This window comes from Xenopus tropicalis, chromosome 6, assembly GCF_000004195.4.
Source record: "Xenopus tropicalis strain Nigerian chromosome 6, UCB_Xtro_10.0, whole genome shotgun sequence".
NCBI lineage: Eukaryota > Metazoa > Chordata > Amphibia > Anura > Pipidae > Xenopus > Xenopus tropicalis.
Window position 1 is genome coordinate 43,521,919 of NC_030682.2, and position 17,377 is coordinate 43,539,295.

The 17,377-nt window shown below is 41.9% G+C and overlaps 1 protein-coding gene across 2 annotated transcripts in view; it reads left to right on the forward strand.

Moving 5' to 3' along the window:
* Positions 1-1,432: 1,432 nt before the first annotated feature.
* wipf3 (WAS/WASL interacting protein family member 3) overlaps positions 1,433-17,377 on the forward strand; it is a 28,319-nt gene continuing 12,374 nt past the window's right edge. Inside the window, exons 1-3 of one of the 2 annotated variants that reach the window (XM_031904026.1) lie at positions 1,433-1,608; positions 2,161-2,330; positions 9,416-9,514. In XM_031904026.1, the coding sequence (XP_031759886.1) occupies positions 9,440-9,514 (75 nt within the window). In that variant the 5' untranslated portion in view covers positions 1,433-1,608; positions 2,161-2,330; positions 9,416-9,439. The remainder of the gene's footprint in view (positions 1,609-2,160; positions 2,331-9,415; positions 9,515-17,377) is intronic. The other variant, XM_002933380.5, reaches the window with a different exon arrangement.

The following is a 17,377-nucleotide window of genomic DNA, read 5'->3' on the forward strand; positions in this document are numbered from 1 at the left end:
TACGATATTGGTCGACTCGCCGATATGCCATACACGCACCGAATATCGTACGAAACGAGGTTTCGTACGATATTATCGGTGCATGTATGGCCAGCTTAAGTGCAGGTTAGATTTGTAATAGCTCTGGGAGTGAGAGGCAGGATCATTGTAGTTAGCAGAGCAGTAGGTCAGTAAAGCTGGCCATACATGCACCGATAATATTGTACGAAACCTAGTTTCGTATGATATTCGGTGCGTGTATGGCGAGTCGGCGAGTCGACTGGTATCGCAGGAGGCTGCTGATATCGGTCGACTCGCTGATCGGCCAGGTCAAAAGATTTTGATCGGGTGCCATAGAAGGCGCCTGAGCAAAATCTGCCGTCAGGGTTGAATTGGCAGAAGGAGGTAGAAATCCTATTGTTTCTACCTCGTTATCTGCCGTTTCAGCCCTGAAGGTTAGTGGCGGGTCTGACAATCTTTCATGCGACTGATGGTCGCACGAAAGATCGCAGATCGCCACGTGTGTGGCCAAGGGTTACAACTCTGTGGTGACAAGATCGCAATTAGGCATAAGGACAGAGATCCTTGGAGCATGGAACCACTATAAGCTTTACCTAGCACTGGTAATTGTACTAGTGCAACACCAGCAATGCAGCCCCCTGTGACCTGCTCAGAGCATATAAACCATGGGAAAGTGAAAGACAGACAAGAAGAGAGAGAATAGGATAGCTGAGGGGGCAGAGGGAGGGACACACTGGTCTCACAGCAGTACCAGTACAGAGGGTTGAATACAACAGTACTACAGAAAAATACAGGGCACATAAAAAAGAATTAAAGACAGGAGGAAATAAACGAGCAGAAACACTGAGAATAAAGTTTTATCCGTACACTTTTTGTGTAATAGCATCGCTAACAAGCATAGCACAAACACGGATTCCTTGAAGAAATCTTTAGCTTTGTGTGTGGGACCCGCTGAGCAGTGCGCTGCCCCCTTCCTACAGGACAGTCTGGTTTGGCCGGGACAGTTGTTCCAGCTGCTCTATGATCCCAGGCAGGACAGGCACAGAGCCACAGTGCCACGGAGCCACAGTCCCACAGAGCCACAGTCCCACAGTGCCACAGTCCCACAGTGCCACAGTCCCACAGAGCCACAGTCCCACAGAGCCACAGTCCCACAGAGCCACAGAGCCACAGTCCCACAGAGCCACAGTCCCACAGTGCCACAGTCCCACAGTGCCACAGAGCCACAGTCCCACAGTGCCACGGAGCCACAGTCCCACAGTGCCACGGAGCCACAGTCCCACAGAGCCACAGTCCCACAGAGCCACAGTCCCACAGTGCCACAGAGCCACAGTCCCACAGAGCCACAGTCCCACAGTGCCACAGTCCCACAGAGCCACAGTGGCACAGAGCCACAGAGCCACAGTCCCAAAGTGCCACAGAGCCCCAGAGCAGGTGTCATAGGCCGGCCCCCGCCCGTGTAATGAAACTCTGCCTTCCCAGCAGCCTCCTCCCCTGTCTTGTTGCTCTTTCCCTCAACCACCCCGGGACTTCCCTGGCTGAAGCCACACTACAGAGGAGTAGCCCGGGGTCTTCAAGAGAGAAGAGAAGCGCAGCCAAGCAGGCTGGGTGAGTAGAGCGAGTGGGCATGGTACAGCCGGGCTGAGCCGCTTGGGACTCGTTACAGTGCGGCACTGGGAGTCAGCGCTCAGGCTGTTGTTGTTGTTGAAGAGTCGCACGGGGTGGCCGGCAGTGTATGCTACTAAATGGTGCTCTCTGCCCAATGCTAGAGGGTGCGAGGGGCGCAGCAAGCCTAAGGGACGGCAGTGCCATTTACTGAGGAATCTGACCCGCAGTAAAGTGTTCTAGCAGCAACGTAAACACAGAGCTCACCTCATGGGTGGGGGTGCAGTTTCTACAGTTACCGTGACACTTCAATAATGTTTCATATGCACAGAAAATATGAACATGTATTTATAGCTTACTGGCTAACGCTTCATATTTGCCCATTTCTCAACACAGTTTTTAGCCCTTTGTACCCGGGGTTTATGAACAGTGCAGGTGGGTGAAATGCAAAGCTAAGTTAGTTACTATTTGACGTTTATTTATAATGGGCATTGTGCCTCTTACATCAAACTTCATATGATGTATCATGTACACCTTACATTTGTTTCTATTCAGGAACAGCCTAAAGACAACTGGACTATAGAGTGCAGCTATATTAGAGTCATGTTGATGTAGAAGCCCTTATATTTCATTGTTTAAGCAGCATTGGATTGATTTTGGCTTGGGGGTTCTGGTCAACTGGGATTTCCCTTCCCTCACCCTATAAACAGGATTGCAAAGAGCAGGTAAGTGCACCCTGAGGTCTGCCAGCTGTGTGATTTGCAGCTACTGCCATTACCTACAGAGGTGTCAGTACGTGTAGTTTAACAACAGCTGGAGGGCCACCGGTTGCTCTTCCCTCACCTAGATGCATTAATATTTGCTTTTGAGATCAGCTGAGCGTTGCTGTAAGAGTGAGACCTTTAGAATAATTTTGTGGGCTGGGTTAGAGTAGAATTCTGCACCTATATTTGTCTTATCAGTACGACAGAAGCAAAGGTCACTGTGTGGCACCGTAGCTTTCAGAACAGTACCACTTCGGCACTGTATTCATATATGTGATCTGGTAGTGATGGCCCCATTTATATCCAGAAAATTCTGTATTAAGTGGCAGTATGGCAGGTAGAGTCATTTCTCTTTACAGCAGTCTCCCCACATACCCTAAGGGCAACTCTTGGGCTTTTTCTTCTCTTTGGGTATTGGCTTCAAACTATTTCCTTACATTTCTTGCTATTGTGCTGTCCCTATTATCATCAACAAGGGTATCGACTGATTTATAAACATAGCTGGTAAATTGCACTTGCCTATAGCAACCAGTAGTATACTACATGTTAGAAAATGAAAGGGAACAGTTGATTGGTTGCTATTCCAAATGTACTTGTACACTTTAACATATATGGGGGTATTATAACAAAAGGGGCATAGTTTGCTAGGTCTAATTACCCAGTCAACCAAACTTTGCACCTTTTATGACATAACCTCTAAAGTTTGTATATCAGTACCAGAATGTTTTTCACACTAAATTCATTGCAGAAGCAGCTTGGTACTTGCCCTTTAAATAAAGCTGTGTTTTTTTCTGTCAGAGCAGATTAAATTTGTTTTGGCTCATTAGTGTTACAGAATAGAGGGAAGTGATTATACGGAATGTCCGCTTTTCAAATGTCCATGAACATTTTGATTTTGTTTGCTTTAATGTTGGGTTATAATGGAAAGCACCCGGAGTGTAGCAGGATAACAGCAGGTTTCCTGAAAGCACAGTATTGTTGGCAAGCTACAACTGAATGACATAAATAGGGAAGGCAGGACTCAGTTTAAACTAAAGGGGTACTACACCCTGGTGCACAGAACTGCTCAACCAGCCTTTACCCAGCTGCTGCTGGACTACAAATCCCAAAATAATGTAACATAGTAAGTTAGGTTGAAAAAAGACACACATCCATAAAGTTCAACCTTTATGCCTATATACAGTATAACCTGCCTAAATACTAAAAGCCTCTCTAATTTGCCACAAAGGGGGAAATTTCTTCCTGACTCCAAGGTGGCAATGTATCAGCCAGTATGACTGGTTCAGGGAGGAAATTCCACAACTTTACAGCTCTCACAGTAAAAAATTATTTCTGAATATTTAAATGGAACCTCCTTTCTACTCGGAATGGGTCGCCTCGTGTCAGTTGGAAAAACCTACTGGTAAATAAAGCATTAGAGGGATTATTATATGGTCCTCTTATATATTTAAATATAGTTATCATATAAGCCCTACAACCCTAACTTGACCAGTCTTTCTTCATAACTGAGACTGTCCATACCCTGTGTCAGCTTAGTTGCCCTTCTCTGTACCCTCTCTAATTCAATATGTCCCATATGCAACATATAATAACATATAATGTAACATATAGAAAGGTTGTGGCATGCTGGGAGTTGTAGTCCAGCAACATCAGGGTTGTATTCTTAAAGCAAAATTGCACAATAAAACTTTTCCTAAATTTTTCCCCAAATCTCCAGGGCCAGTGACTGCATTAAAATGCAAAAAAACCTCCAATAAGAATCCCAGCTGATCTGTATAAACCTGGCTCCCTGTTCTCTAATAATGAGGTTTTTAGTCAGTAGAATACTCAACGGTGAATTTTTTGTTTTTTGACATTTTTATAGCAAAACTATGGGGTGCAGGGGAACAGCGTTAGCAAACTTGCTACCAACCTTGCTACTGACAAATAAACCAGCTGTTTAGCTTTTCTTCCAAAATGGCCAGATGCTCCCTTCTATTTGCACTGGGGTGCGAGCAAACAGCATCTCATGGTGATGCGCTGGTTAGCATTGCTGCCGTACAGTACTGGGGCCCTAGTTACCATTCCAGGGTTGTGCACAGAGTTTGTATGTTTTCCTCTGTTGTCAGTGTTGGTTTTTCTCCCACGCTCTAAAAATATACAGGCAGGTTAATTGGTTCCTGATAAAATTGAGCCTAAGGTGTGTGTGCATGTTATAAGGACTTAGATTGTAAGTGCCACTGGAGCAGGAACTGATTTAAAAGATGAACAATCTCTATAAATTCCTGTGGAATATGTAGGAACTGTATAAATCAGGGATAATCATAATCTCTAACTTCTTTTCTTCTGTAACCCACAATAGCTATTGCTATTATTTACAGTTCTTTAAGACTGCATACTTCTGTAATTGCAGGTTTAATTAGTTCCTGATCAGAAAGAATCTAGGTCATGGATAAGCAACCATCAATACTCCAGCTTTTTCTAAACTACAACTCCCAGATCCCCTTCAGAGGAACTTGGGAGTTATAGTTCCAGAACTCTGGGAAAAATGCAGTTACAGAATCAAGCAGTGTTACAGTAAATGAACCACACTGACTCTCTTTGTGTCAGCTGTCTAGGTGCTATTGTTTTGCTAGTGGAATTCTCATGGCAGTGTTTGCTTATTGCTGATCTCAGTGTTGCACTTAGTCTTGCTTTTGCCAATTTGGTTCAGTTGACTTCCTGTATCTTTTCACTTTATTATTCCACTGCCTGTCACTGATATTATAAATGTCACATAAATGAAAAGACTTTCTTATTGGCCTAGTACTGCCTGTATAAATCTATGCTGTTTTAAAGAGCCATCTGCCAATAAGTGTTGATTTAAGTGTGTAGCACTCAGGAACAATTTGAGCCATGTTTTGATAAAACATGCAAATTGCCATACTAGGTATGTTTCAGTCTGCTTGTGCCCTTTCACAAGTAACTAGCACCCATAAGAATGTAGCTACATCAAGCAGCATTTGTATAGTATAGGACAGGGACCTGCAATTTTGGGTGCTATGCTCCTGTCACAAGACAGCACGTAACATAGATTTCCATTAACTTTGACTAGGGTATGATTTCAAAGCCCTTTGAAAGGAGAAATAAGATCACCCAGTATTCCATTACTCTCAGACAATTGATTTTGAGTCAAATGATTCAAGAATATCTAGGGCAGCAAATATGTGTTCATGCCCAATCTCACCCTGAATTAAATTTTGGCTTACATCAGTATATAGGAGAGGAAATAAACAGTTTTTCCATATTTCACTTTGAATAGGCCTTAAGGTGGCCCTACACGCTAAGATCCGCTCGCCTGGCAAGGTCGCCAAGCGAGCAGATCTTCTCCCGATATCCCTAACTACGAGTGGGCCATATCAGGCTAATTCGGTTAGAATTAGAACAATGGGTATAGGCGTCCGTCGGTTCGGTCGATCCGACTAATTTTTACACCTGCCTGATTTGAGGACAGATGTCAGTGGGGCAAGCCCTTCGTTAGTGCCCATAAACGGGCTGATAAGCTGCCAAATCAGTCTAAGGGACTGATATCGGCAGCTAGAATCGGCCCATGTATGGCCACCTTTAGTCTGGGCCCAACCACCACAACTGCTCTTGGCCATTAGGGTGATTTGGGGAGGAATTTATTTGCTGTCATAAGTGGCTGTTTTTATATATCTAACCAAAATGCTGGAATTCTATGCAGCTTTTGCAGTCTTTGCAGTATTTAATATTTGTTGTACAGCAGAAGAAGCGGTGTTTAGACACACCCATGTAGGGGTCCCCATTAAATTATAAATCAGTATTTATTGATTTTTTGTTAATAGGAGCCAATAATGTCCACACACCTAGACGCTCTGCTTTTTTTTGCATACAAATCTTTTCCAATATCATGAATATGCTGTTATTTTATTTTAAAAACCAAACATGGATAGACAGACATTGTCTAAGCCAGCGTTTTTCAACCACTGTTCCGCGGCACACTAGTGTGCCGCGAGATGTTGCCTGGTGTGCCGTAGGCAGGGCACCAATGTACTAGGGGGGCACTGCTCTTGGCACCAATGTACTAGGGGGGCACTGCTGCTGGGCACCAATGTACTAGGGGGGCACTGCTGCTGGGCACCAGTGTACTAGGGGGGCACTGCTCTTGGCACCAATGTACTAGGGGGGGCACTGCTGCTGGGCACAGAGTTACATTTTTTAACATTTTCTAATGGTGGTGTGCCTCGTGATTTTTTTCATGAAACAAGTGTGCCTTTGCCCAAAAAAGGTTGAAAAACACTGGTCTAAGCTGATCAAAAGAATCAGATCACAAAATGGTGTGACTCCATCCTGTACCAGGGTGACGAGAAAACACTCCAAACTGCTCCAGACCATCAGTGTAGACAAACACTGATTTTAATGGCAACCATTTGTCGCTGCTGTGTGGCAGGCAGCTGTCATTAATGTCAATGGCTGCCTGCAAACAAGGTCAGTGTCATTATCTTCCTAATGTTCATTAGATGCTTATTGACCATCTTGCTTAGTCAGAATTGACAATATTGGACAATCTAATTTAACAGCAAATTTTAATTAATGCTTACTAGTATTTCAGTGTTTAGGAAGTAATTTGTTTGTGATACTGGTCTTTTATGTCTGCTGTTATGGGATCAAATGTATTCCCCCTAACAGCTGCTTTCAGAGTAAAAACTGACACCTGCAGATGTCCTGTCATTTGTACAGTGAGATGAAGACAAGCTGGTTTGTCCTACGTCTGTCTGCTGGCCAGTATGCATGCTGTCTGGCTGGGACACTAACAGGTATTGCTCACAGTCACACTTCTTTGGGAATATAAAAGAAATCACTAGTCCTCACCACACTTCAGCATTGCATCAACCCTATAAGCATTTGCTGCTTTTTTGCTTTTCACTTCACAGCAGCAACCTCCTTTAAAGTTGACATGCCTTACTGGCTTGAAATTCCAATTTGCCATTGCCCTCAAAGCTGGCAGGAGAAGTAATACAGTGACAAAAATTTTCTCCCCATTTTCCTAAATCTGTGAATGTTGTTGTCTTAAGTGAAATTAAGCTGTTTAACAGGCAATTTATATGCACATCTTACCCTTTAGCCACAATTTGGTGGAGTTCCACCCAAATTTAGGGATGAAATGGGCAGAATGTTCAACTCCTTGAAAAACCAGGCTGTCAGGTTTAAAACCAGACAGGTTGCAACCCTATTAGTACTAATAACAATAACCTCCCTGTGTCTTTAGCTGGGCCCTATGAATATATTTCAGAAGGTTCAAACACTTGTCAGCAGTCTGGCCAAGAAGAATTCACACTTAAGCAAGGGAGAGCGTAGTCCCAAAATGTAAGGCTTCCTTACACTTGAATCAATATTGGGGCAAATACCTTGTCTGCTATAGCCCTTACTTGCAACTTAAAAAAATTATAATGTTCAAGATAAGGGATTAGGATTGAGTATTTTACAATTTACAGGTATTTAAAAAAAGTGAATGAAATAATTAACACCATATTTTTGACAGGAATGCTATTAATGGAACTTGAGTGTAGGTGTATTTCCTTATAAAGGGGTGATATTTTCACTCTCATACCTACACTAAAAGAGCTTTCAGTTAGCAAACTGGCAAATCTGCTATTAGGCTAAGGGCGCATTGGGATGTGCCTTGGATTTTTCAGTGCAACGTTCCCTTCCTGTGTGTGCATACAGGCCAGCACTGTGCTTACCAGTGCAGAGCATATGGGAGCACATCGACTTCCCTTCACCTGTTGAGAAAACACGGGTGGAGAGAAGCAGAGGCACAGCCCAGACATGTGTTGCTGTGACAGGCTGCACAACATTTATGTTAATTGTCTCTCCTCCCAGTCCTTAAGCATGTGTAATGTCCCCTTTCCTCCTTTAGGGCAGTTTCACGTTGCACATCTTCATTGCATTCAAGTGCATTCAAGTGCACCCAACAGTAACAAATGTGACAGGCAGGTGAATGCTCTGCTTCTATCAAGCACTCAGTTTATTTTTCTGCAGAGCATTCCTTGTCCTTTACCACATCTTACCTACCTTGTTCTTAATTGGTTTCATCATTTACTTTCTTTACTCCCTCTCTTTCTATAAACTTCCTTGTAACTTTGTAAATGTTTCCTGGTGAGCAGTGACCGGCATGGCATACTCCTGGAGAACACACAGGAGAATATTTATTTTGGGAAGAAACCTGTGAAAATTGAGTTTTGTGCTAAGCTGATACTGTAAGATGTGATTTGTAGACTCTGAGGGCTAGAATTCATGCATCATTGTGGGTGCAATGTGGGAGTTAAATTGGATTAAATAGTAGGCGCACAAGCAACATCCAATTAACCTGAACAACCTGGAGCAAATCGGAAAGAATGGGCCAATATCATTGGTACAGAAAAAATCTATTCCACCTAAAATCTGTTTTTGTGAAAGAAGTTGGCCCTGCAAAACATTTTTATGTTGGGAATAAATACTTATGGAAACATAATATTTAATTTGATTTTAATTTTATTAACATTAACCTTTTTATGATTTTTAATGTAATAATATGGTTTGGAACAGTTACCTAAGCCTAGCCCCCTTCTCTCTTGCTGATCTGGCTGACTGGTTTGAGATTTAAAAAAAAAAATGCAGACTGAAGACAATAACTGTCTTCAGCCTGCATCCTTTAAATGCCACAATTCCATGTGCATGTGATGTCAATAAGGAAACGGACATTACAGTGCAGCGCACTTTGGGTTAAGTAGATCATGCATGCTGTCTGTGAGCTCTGGAGAAGTTGTTACAATATGTAACATCAGTGTTTTAGTCCCTCCTCCCCTACCAGAATTTCAAATGACGCTGAAAGAGAACTGTTTTGCAGTTGGATTTCAGAATATAAAAATGGTTTTAATTCATACAGATAATAGTGATATGTATATTAAGTGCTTCTGTGTTTTGTTTCAGAAGCCGGAGTACCCCTTTAAAAAATGTATTTTACTTTTTTGAGTAAACTAAGCCAATAATTGCATAACTTACTTTTGAGTTTATTTAATTAACAGAGCTAATATAAAGAAACTAGTACAATGCCTGTACCTCCTCCTCCACCACCTCCTCCAGCAGCACCGCCTCCTCCTCCTCCTCCTCCATCATTTTCCAAGGTGAGTTCTACAGTTCTGCATTTTTATTCATAGCAATTTTGTATTCCTCTTTCTTTATTTGGACGTGCAATACGGTCAATATAAACGCATAACATAATATGTCTGACAACGTTTTGAACTAATATTTTTCTTTACATGTGTTGAATATTGGATTTGGGTGACATAGAGTGGTTTGTGTGTCATGTTGTGTAATAATTGTCTCATGAGCACGCCTGGGAACTTGTTGAGTGAGTTTGCAATTTCTGCCTGGGGTAGGCAAGCTTTTCCGGTAAGGAGGATTTTAATCTGACTTCTGAACCTCCACATTTATGCTGTGTTCTGCTGTGATGTTGTCTGATGTGCTTTTTATTCTGCTCACACAAACCTATGCATAACACAACACTGGTGCAAACTTCTGTATTACATTTGTGCATTTGTAAGAGTAAGCTGTGAGCTATATGTATGACCCTTTCCTCCCATATTAAGAGGTGCAAATATTCAGAAAACTAAGACATCCTTTTGGAGAGTAATATGAAAGTAACCCAGGTACTGGATATCAATTACTACTCACCTAGCCTAGCATTTTATATGTTGGTAAACAACACATGCCTATATTATATACAAACAATTTTTAAAAAAAATTATATATAGTATTGTGCAGCTGTAAACACAGGGTGTTAACCCTAATGTCCAGATTGTAGGTTTCATTTATTTGCATGATACATTTTCCTTTAATTTTGTTCTAACCCTTGCCAGTTGAATCAGTAGTGAATAAGGGAACAGTTTCCTTAATGTTTTTTGGCTGTTTTAGTGTTTATCCAAGGTTTTAAACACATACAAGATTTCCTGTGTATTGGCCTGTATTTTCAGTTCACCTATCAAATAACAGACCTACGTGACAGGTGGCTCCATTTGTTTCCCTCGCAGTTGTTCCTTCCTGATGCAGCAGTAATGGATAGCACTTGCCTTTCTGTCTTCACCTCTACTTTGGGGACAAAATTAGGCAATCCTATAAAAACCCATGCAAAAGACAATGGCCAGCTGTCTCTTAGAGCACATGGGGAGTAAATGATAAAGCCTCTTTATGTTTGGCCAGATCATTCCCAAGAGTACCGCCTGTCGAAAATTCCTTTACTTTCTAAGTTATATATCTAATTTGTGGCTGCTTCTAAAGTGTATTTTTAGCTGAACAACAGTTCAACAGAGGGACATAAGTTGGGCATTCCTGATTATAAAGAAAAAAAATTCTGATTAAATATTTCCTGAATACTAATTTGTGTGTGGGCAATATGTCTTATGTGTGAAAATTGAATGGTAACATAAACCACAAAGAAATTGTACCTTGCTAGCATTACTGGAATGCTTTGGGTTTGTTATCAGCCAGAACACTATCTGTGTGCCGTCCAGTAAGTGCAGGTACACTCTTTTCTCTTTTAGAGTAAATAAATGAAATTCCTTAAATAGCTATTTAATTGTATTTGTAATAAGTTTCCAGCTAGTTTCTACCTATTCTATCAGTCTTTTTGGCTGTTATAATGGAGTTTAGTTTGAGCATCACATAGAATATAGCATTATATAGATGTAGGAGCTGCCTAATTGTTACTTAACTCTCCTTTGATCATGTTACTCTGTTACAAACACATAAGGAGTTAGTTTTTTTGTCAAATATTACAGAGTGACCCTTCTGTGTTCTTGAGTATAAAAGGAAAAACACACTATCCACTGTGATAGTCAAGTGCAAGTGTCAACATTGTAACTTAAATTAACATGTATCCCCTTGTTTAAAACTGGGGAAATAAAGTCGGCATGTAGAGAAAGAAACTGCTGTGAGGGGGCAGTAAAGAATTGCCAATGATTTCATTAACAGTACAGAATGATTAATTTTATATATGTAGAAAGTTTCTTATATCAGATCTTTATTTTAGTGCCAGTTACCCTTTAAGGACATTAGTTCCAGTTAGTCAGCTAGTGATATCACCATATACTGAGTAGGACTTATGGCATCACCATAGTTTATGAGGGTATCTTTAAAAAGCTTATCATAGTTTGTGTATTATAGAATAAAAGAATAACCTCACACAAAAAGTGCCCAAGGCCCTGTTTGTGTGGGGGTTTTTGTGTGCTGTTTTTGGATTTTTTACTGTGCTGTGTAATCTGATTGAACTTGATAAGATTTATGAATAATAAGTAGAAGCGGATTTTTCCCACAGTAAGCTATACCCTCTAGCCATACAGCTATATACAAAGCATACTATATCTACATTTTTTTATATTGAAGTTCCAGCAGTGCTTTATCACCTTGTGCAATATGTGCAAACAAAAAAGGGAAACTCAAGTGCAAAGTCCTGTACTTTGTGGAGCCCCAGCTCTAATGCCCTTTTACACATAATGCTTAAAAGTTGGGGTAAAAGAGCATAGTGCTGCATGAAGTGCCAAAGCATTAAAGTGCGCTAAGTACTAAAGATTACAGATAGAAAGTGCAATCCCATGAGATCAGGCACCATAGGGGTGCAAATTCTGGAGCACAAAATACAAACTTGGGCTCTATAGCAGCCGGCCCTTGGCCAGAGGATTGGGCTTTGTAAACTGCATCATCAAAAGGGACCAAGACTCTTCCTCCCTAAAGAAGACATACTACACTTGATCTTAGCCAAAAGGCTAGCTAAAGTTTTATGTGCATAGATCTCCTTTCCTCAATCCTGCTTGTTTGCTAATTAACACACGGTAACTTGTGATGCAAGGAGCATAGTCCTTGTTAAGGAGCATAGTCCTTGTTAAGGAGCATAGTCCTTGTTAAGGAGCATAGAATGTCATTAAATGCCATGATATTTGATTCAGCACCCTAAATTATATCAACATTTATAGGGCAATATGTACCGGTAGTTTAAAAAATGCATTCAAATAGATGTGCATTTATTTTTTATGAATCATTTTGCCCTAGAATTAAACATATTCTTGCAGATTTGATTGGTACAAAAAGAAAAAAAAGATTTGAGTGGTGACATTGTAAATTGATCAGTATGTTAGTTATGCTAATTCTTAAAAACAGATGGATGGACAGATATGTATGTTTTATGGGGGAGAGTAGAGATCCATCCTGGCACTTGCTGAGTTGGGTGTGTTGTCCCCCGGTAGCTCTGAATCTTATCTGTGCTGGAGCAGCTGTACAAAAGGGAAAGAGTCACTCTGGCAGTGCAATCACACAGCCTGTAATGCTGTAGGGCCAGATACGCAGGGAAAGGGAGGGGGCTGCAGGGTGGAAAAGGTCAAATCAGAGTGTAATTGCTTCCTTTCATTTGCTGCCCATTTCCTTATCTTTTCCTATAAATAGCTGGTAAAATCCCAGAGATCTTTGACCATTACAACATTTCAAAATAAGAGACCCATTTATGCCAACACTAACACTTTTCTTGTGGTCAGTGCTGGAGTCACAGAGTAGGACTAGCCCCAAATGAGATCTGTATCGACCCTGTGCTGTAGAACCTCACTGATCAGTGCTGGAACAGACAGGGAAGTGGGAGACAAGCTCTGTGTGACCTGATTTTATTACTGGCATGGAAATAAAGATATGGGGATTGCTATGCAACACAGGAAAACACATCAGTGCTATCTCAAAATCACATTTCCTTGTACTGCTACGTTTGAAGCTCAGTATAGACATGGGAATCTGTTAAAACATTTGTTAAACAGTTGTAGAAGGTGTTGCCTTCTATTTTCTCATTCACTGAATGGAAGACATTATAAGGTGCATTTATGACTCCCGCGAGCAGAAGTGCAAGAGCGTGCCCATTAGTAGTCATGCACAGAGCGATTCTGCCCAGGAGAATGTCTGTAATGTGCACCCCGGGCCAGAGAATAATTTCAGTTCAGTGTACACAGCGCCAAGGGGTGCAGGGCTCTGTTGCGGCCAACAGCTTCAAGCTCCAGCTGTCAAGCGGGTGCTGGGAGTTTAACAGCTGAAGGGTTGGAGGTAGAATATCCGTGATTTATATCAACCCACTGAAATGGATGTCCCAGCTTTCCTTTATTTCTGGGGTCCCCACTAACTTTTTAATAGGTTGAGTTTTCATTGCTTTACATTAAGAACCTGTTTATGTGCATTCCAAAACAAGACACATAAGGTGAAAATATAATAACAGGTTCAGATATGGCTGAAAGGTTTGTCAGCAAAATGTTCTTTTCTGAGAACCACATTGCCATGTAGCACTCCTGTGCGTGTTTTGTTTTACTTTGATGATGTATAAATGAGATTGTTAAACCTGAAATTACAGTTGTAATTATTTAAAGTATTTATTTAGGCATAGTAACCAGCCCTGCACATGCAGCAATTCCTCTTCAAGCACTGAAAACCAGATCCATATTAACTGTATATGCTGCTGTTAAAGGACAAGGAAAGTCAAAATCTATTAAGCACACTATTAAAGGAAAAAGAAAGTCAAAGTCACTTGGGGGTGCCAAAATGTTAGGTACCCCCAAGTGACTTTGACCACCTACCTTTTACCCCGGGCTGGTGCCCCTGTGAGGAGGGAACAGCACCAGCCCGGGGTAGCTGCCGGCGCTTCCTTCTTCCTGACTCGCTGCGCGCGCATGCGCAGTAGAGTTAAAAGCCGAACTTAAACATTAAAGTCGGCTTTTCACTCTACTGCGCATGCGCCCACCGCTGGCATTTCAGCAAACGGAAGCAGGAAGAAGGAAGCGATCCGCTCCAGGTGCCCCGGGCTGGTGCTGTTTTCTCCTAATAGGGGCACCAGCCCGGGGTACAAGGTAAGCGATTAAAGTCACTTGGGGGTGCCTAACATTTTGGCACCCCCAAGTGATTTTCCTTTCGTTTTCCTTTAAATAGTACTACTATTGATGTGTAAAAACGCTATATTCCTGGCTTGCCTAATGAAAGATTTACAGAGATACACCTGCTACATTCTACATACTTGTTTCAGTGAATGGCGCATCTTTAATAAGGCATACCCACTCCCTTTCCCTCACTGTCTCTACTGCGCATGCGCCCCCAACATCCTCCCTGCGCCCCCCGCGTCCTTCTGTGTCTCCCCCCCCTGCAGCTGTGTCCTTATGTGTATCCAGGTATGTGCATCCATAACACATCAACCCCCCACCAGCACCTGCTTGCCAGTTGTCTCTTCATGTATGTGTATCCACAACATACACCTCTTGTCTGTAAACCCCCCCCCGCCGCCCCCCTCTTGTCACACACCGCCCGCTCGCTTCCTTTTGACAGCACCCCCCCGCTCGCTCGCGTCAGCTCGCCGCTTGCCTCTCCCCACCTTGCCTCTTCCCCCCTTGCCTCTCCCCCCACCAGCACCTGCTTGCCGGCTGTCTGTTCTTCTGTGCCAAGCTGCCGCTGCATACACGCATGCATACACTTATAAGGGCAGCGGTCGCCAGCAACAGTCCTGGTCCCATGGTCTGTGCAGAAGTGAGGCATTATGGGAATCTTCTCTACATAGCTCAGTGTTTTTCTTCCTGTTTGGCTTCAGATCTTCTGAATGGGAGAAATATGGGGAGACTTAAAGTGGACCTGTCACCCAGACATAAAAATCTGTATAATAAAAGCCCTTTTCAAATTAAACATGAAACCCAAAGTTATTTTTTTATTAACACATCTATACACATTATATAAGCATTTAAAAGTCCCAGCTGTCAATTATATATTGCCTGAACCGCCTCAATGCCTTAGGCATAGGGGTGAGGCAGACAGTTACTTTCACTTTCAACTCAGAACTTCTTAGATGTCACTGCACTCCTCACATTCCCTCTCCCTCCTCACCATCTAATTGTGTAACCAGTGCATGGACATGGGTATCAGGTCCCCCCATACTGGCACAGAATCAAGAGTTTAGCAGGATGCACAGCTTGCCTTTATAACAGTGTCCACAAAATGGAGCCTGCCTGTTATCTGCAATGGTGAATTCCAAGTTTAAAATAATTTATATCGTGTAATTGAAGTTTATTTTGCTTGACAAACACAATAGAAAACAATTTGTAATTATTTCTTAGGGTGACAGGTCCCCTTTAAGGGCACTATTGAGATAACTGAAGGTATGCCTGCAGCTTGAGATTAACTCTTTATTAGCCTTTCCTTCTCCTTTAATTAGTTATTCAGTAGGGGGATATTATAGGGATGGTGATGAGGTGAGGCCTGTTACTACAAGGTGTTACAATCTGTAAGGAATGGCAGCAAGTGAAGTTTAAAGCAACCATTCTTCAGATTGTAAGGTCAGCCTCAACTATGCTTACTTGTCAGGTAAGGCCCAAGTGGATTTGCTGTTCATATGTGACAGTGGCTGCTTTTTCGAAGTCATATGTCATATGTGACAGTATTTGCAACTTTTCCAAAACACTTTTTTCATGTCAGACTTTTTAGTAAATGTCAGACATTTGTGGAAATGAGTTTATTCATATTTTAAAAAAAATTGTAAATCTGGCCCAATGGGTACTGGCACATGGGCAGATTATTCACCCTGATAAACCTTTGCTACTGCAGATGACTAATCACCCTGAAATACTTGGCCAACAGAAATAAAGTGAATTGCCGGTGTCAAAAAATACACATCACTTTGTATTTTCGAAGCTGCCTGAAGTTTCCTCTCAAGGCAACTTTGAGCGCCACGTACATTTTTTCCACCGGCAATTTACTTTATTGCCAGTGGAAAAGCATGTTGGGAGATTAATTGCGTGTGGTAGCGAAGATTTTTTATGGGCGACTAATCTGCCCATGTGCCAGCGCCCTAAGGAGTCGCTTGTAGAGACTTCGTAATCACTGTTCTGAAACCATCCTAAGGCTACATACACAGAATACATATGTGTGTATTATTATACTAGGGTTGATTTATCTAAAGGCTTGTGTTTCATCAGAGGCAGTGACAGCATTATAATGGACTCGCTGACAAAGATAAAGAGAATCTAAAATGACAACACAAGCTCACAGGCCAAATAAGAATAGAAAATGATAGAAACTTACATGTATTCATAAAGCTATAAGCTTTGAGGTATGTGCCTCTCAGACGTGGGAGAGCCATTTTACTCAGAAAGAAAAGCTGTAAGAAAACAGTTATTGTTCTCTAAATCCTTATTAAATGCATGTTCTTCCAGATTGGGTGAGTTTTCTGTAACACTGGTACATATTCAAAGCTGTTCATGCATTTGAAGGGCTAAATATATCTGACTTCCGCAGACTGTGTTTAACTGTATAAGTTAAAACATACTTACTGTTCATTCTATCTGCTCCCTTCTTTACCTTCTGGGTACTGCTACTTCTGACTCTCTGCTCTGTCCCCACTACCAACAAAGCAGATGCTCAGTGTCATAGATAGCAGTGCAGGTGTTGCACAAATGCCAAACTGGGCATCACTGGGAAAGTGGGACTGGACTCAGTGTGATGCTAAAGGTACAGAGAAAGAAGTAGATTGGTACAATGTAGGCTTCATGGGACTGCTGTAACTGTGGGATGCATCAACCTTATCCAGTGCTACAACTATAGTAATTTGTCATTTTTCCTATTGTTGCATGTATAAGAGAAGCGCGCATTTAAGCTATAATTTGCTATCAGGAGAATACTCCATGTTGGAAATGCTTTAACAATTGTTTCTACAGAGCTGACCCTTTCGGAGAAACTTTAGCCTATAGATGAAAGCTTTTTCTGTAATGCAGCAGTATGGACTATGTACCTGTAATCTCTACCAAAATGAAAAAAAATTACGTTCTAACCAGGGGTAGGCAGAAGAGGCACCTGCCTAGGGCACAACGGTGGGGGTTGATGTTTGCATTGGTGGACCTGCTTGCAAGGGTTTTCAAGTTTCATGAGAAAAATGGGAATAAATGGAAACCAGTGTAGTACAGGTATGGGGCCTGTTACCAGAATGTTGAGGA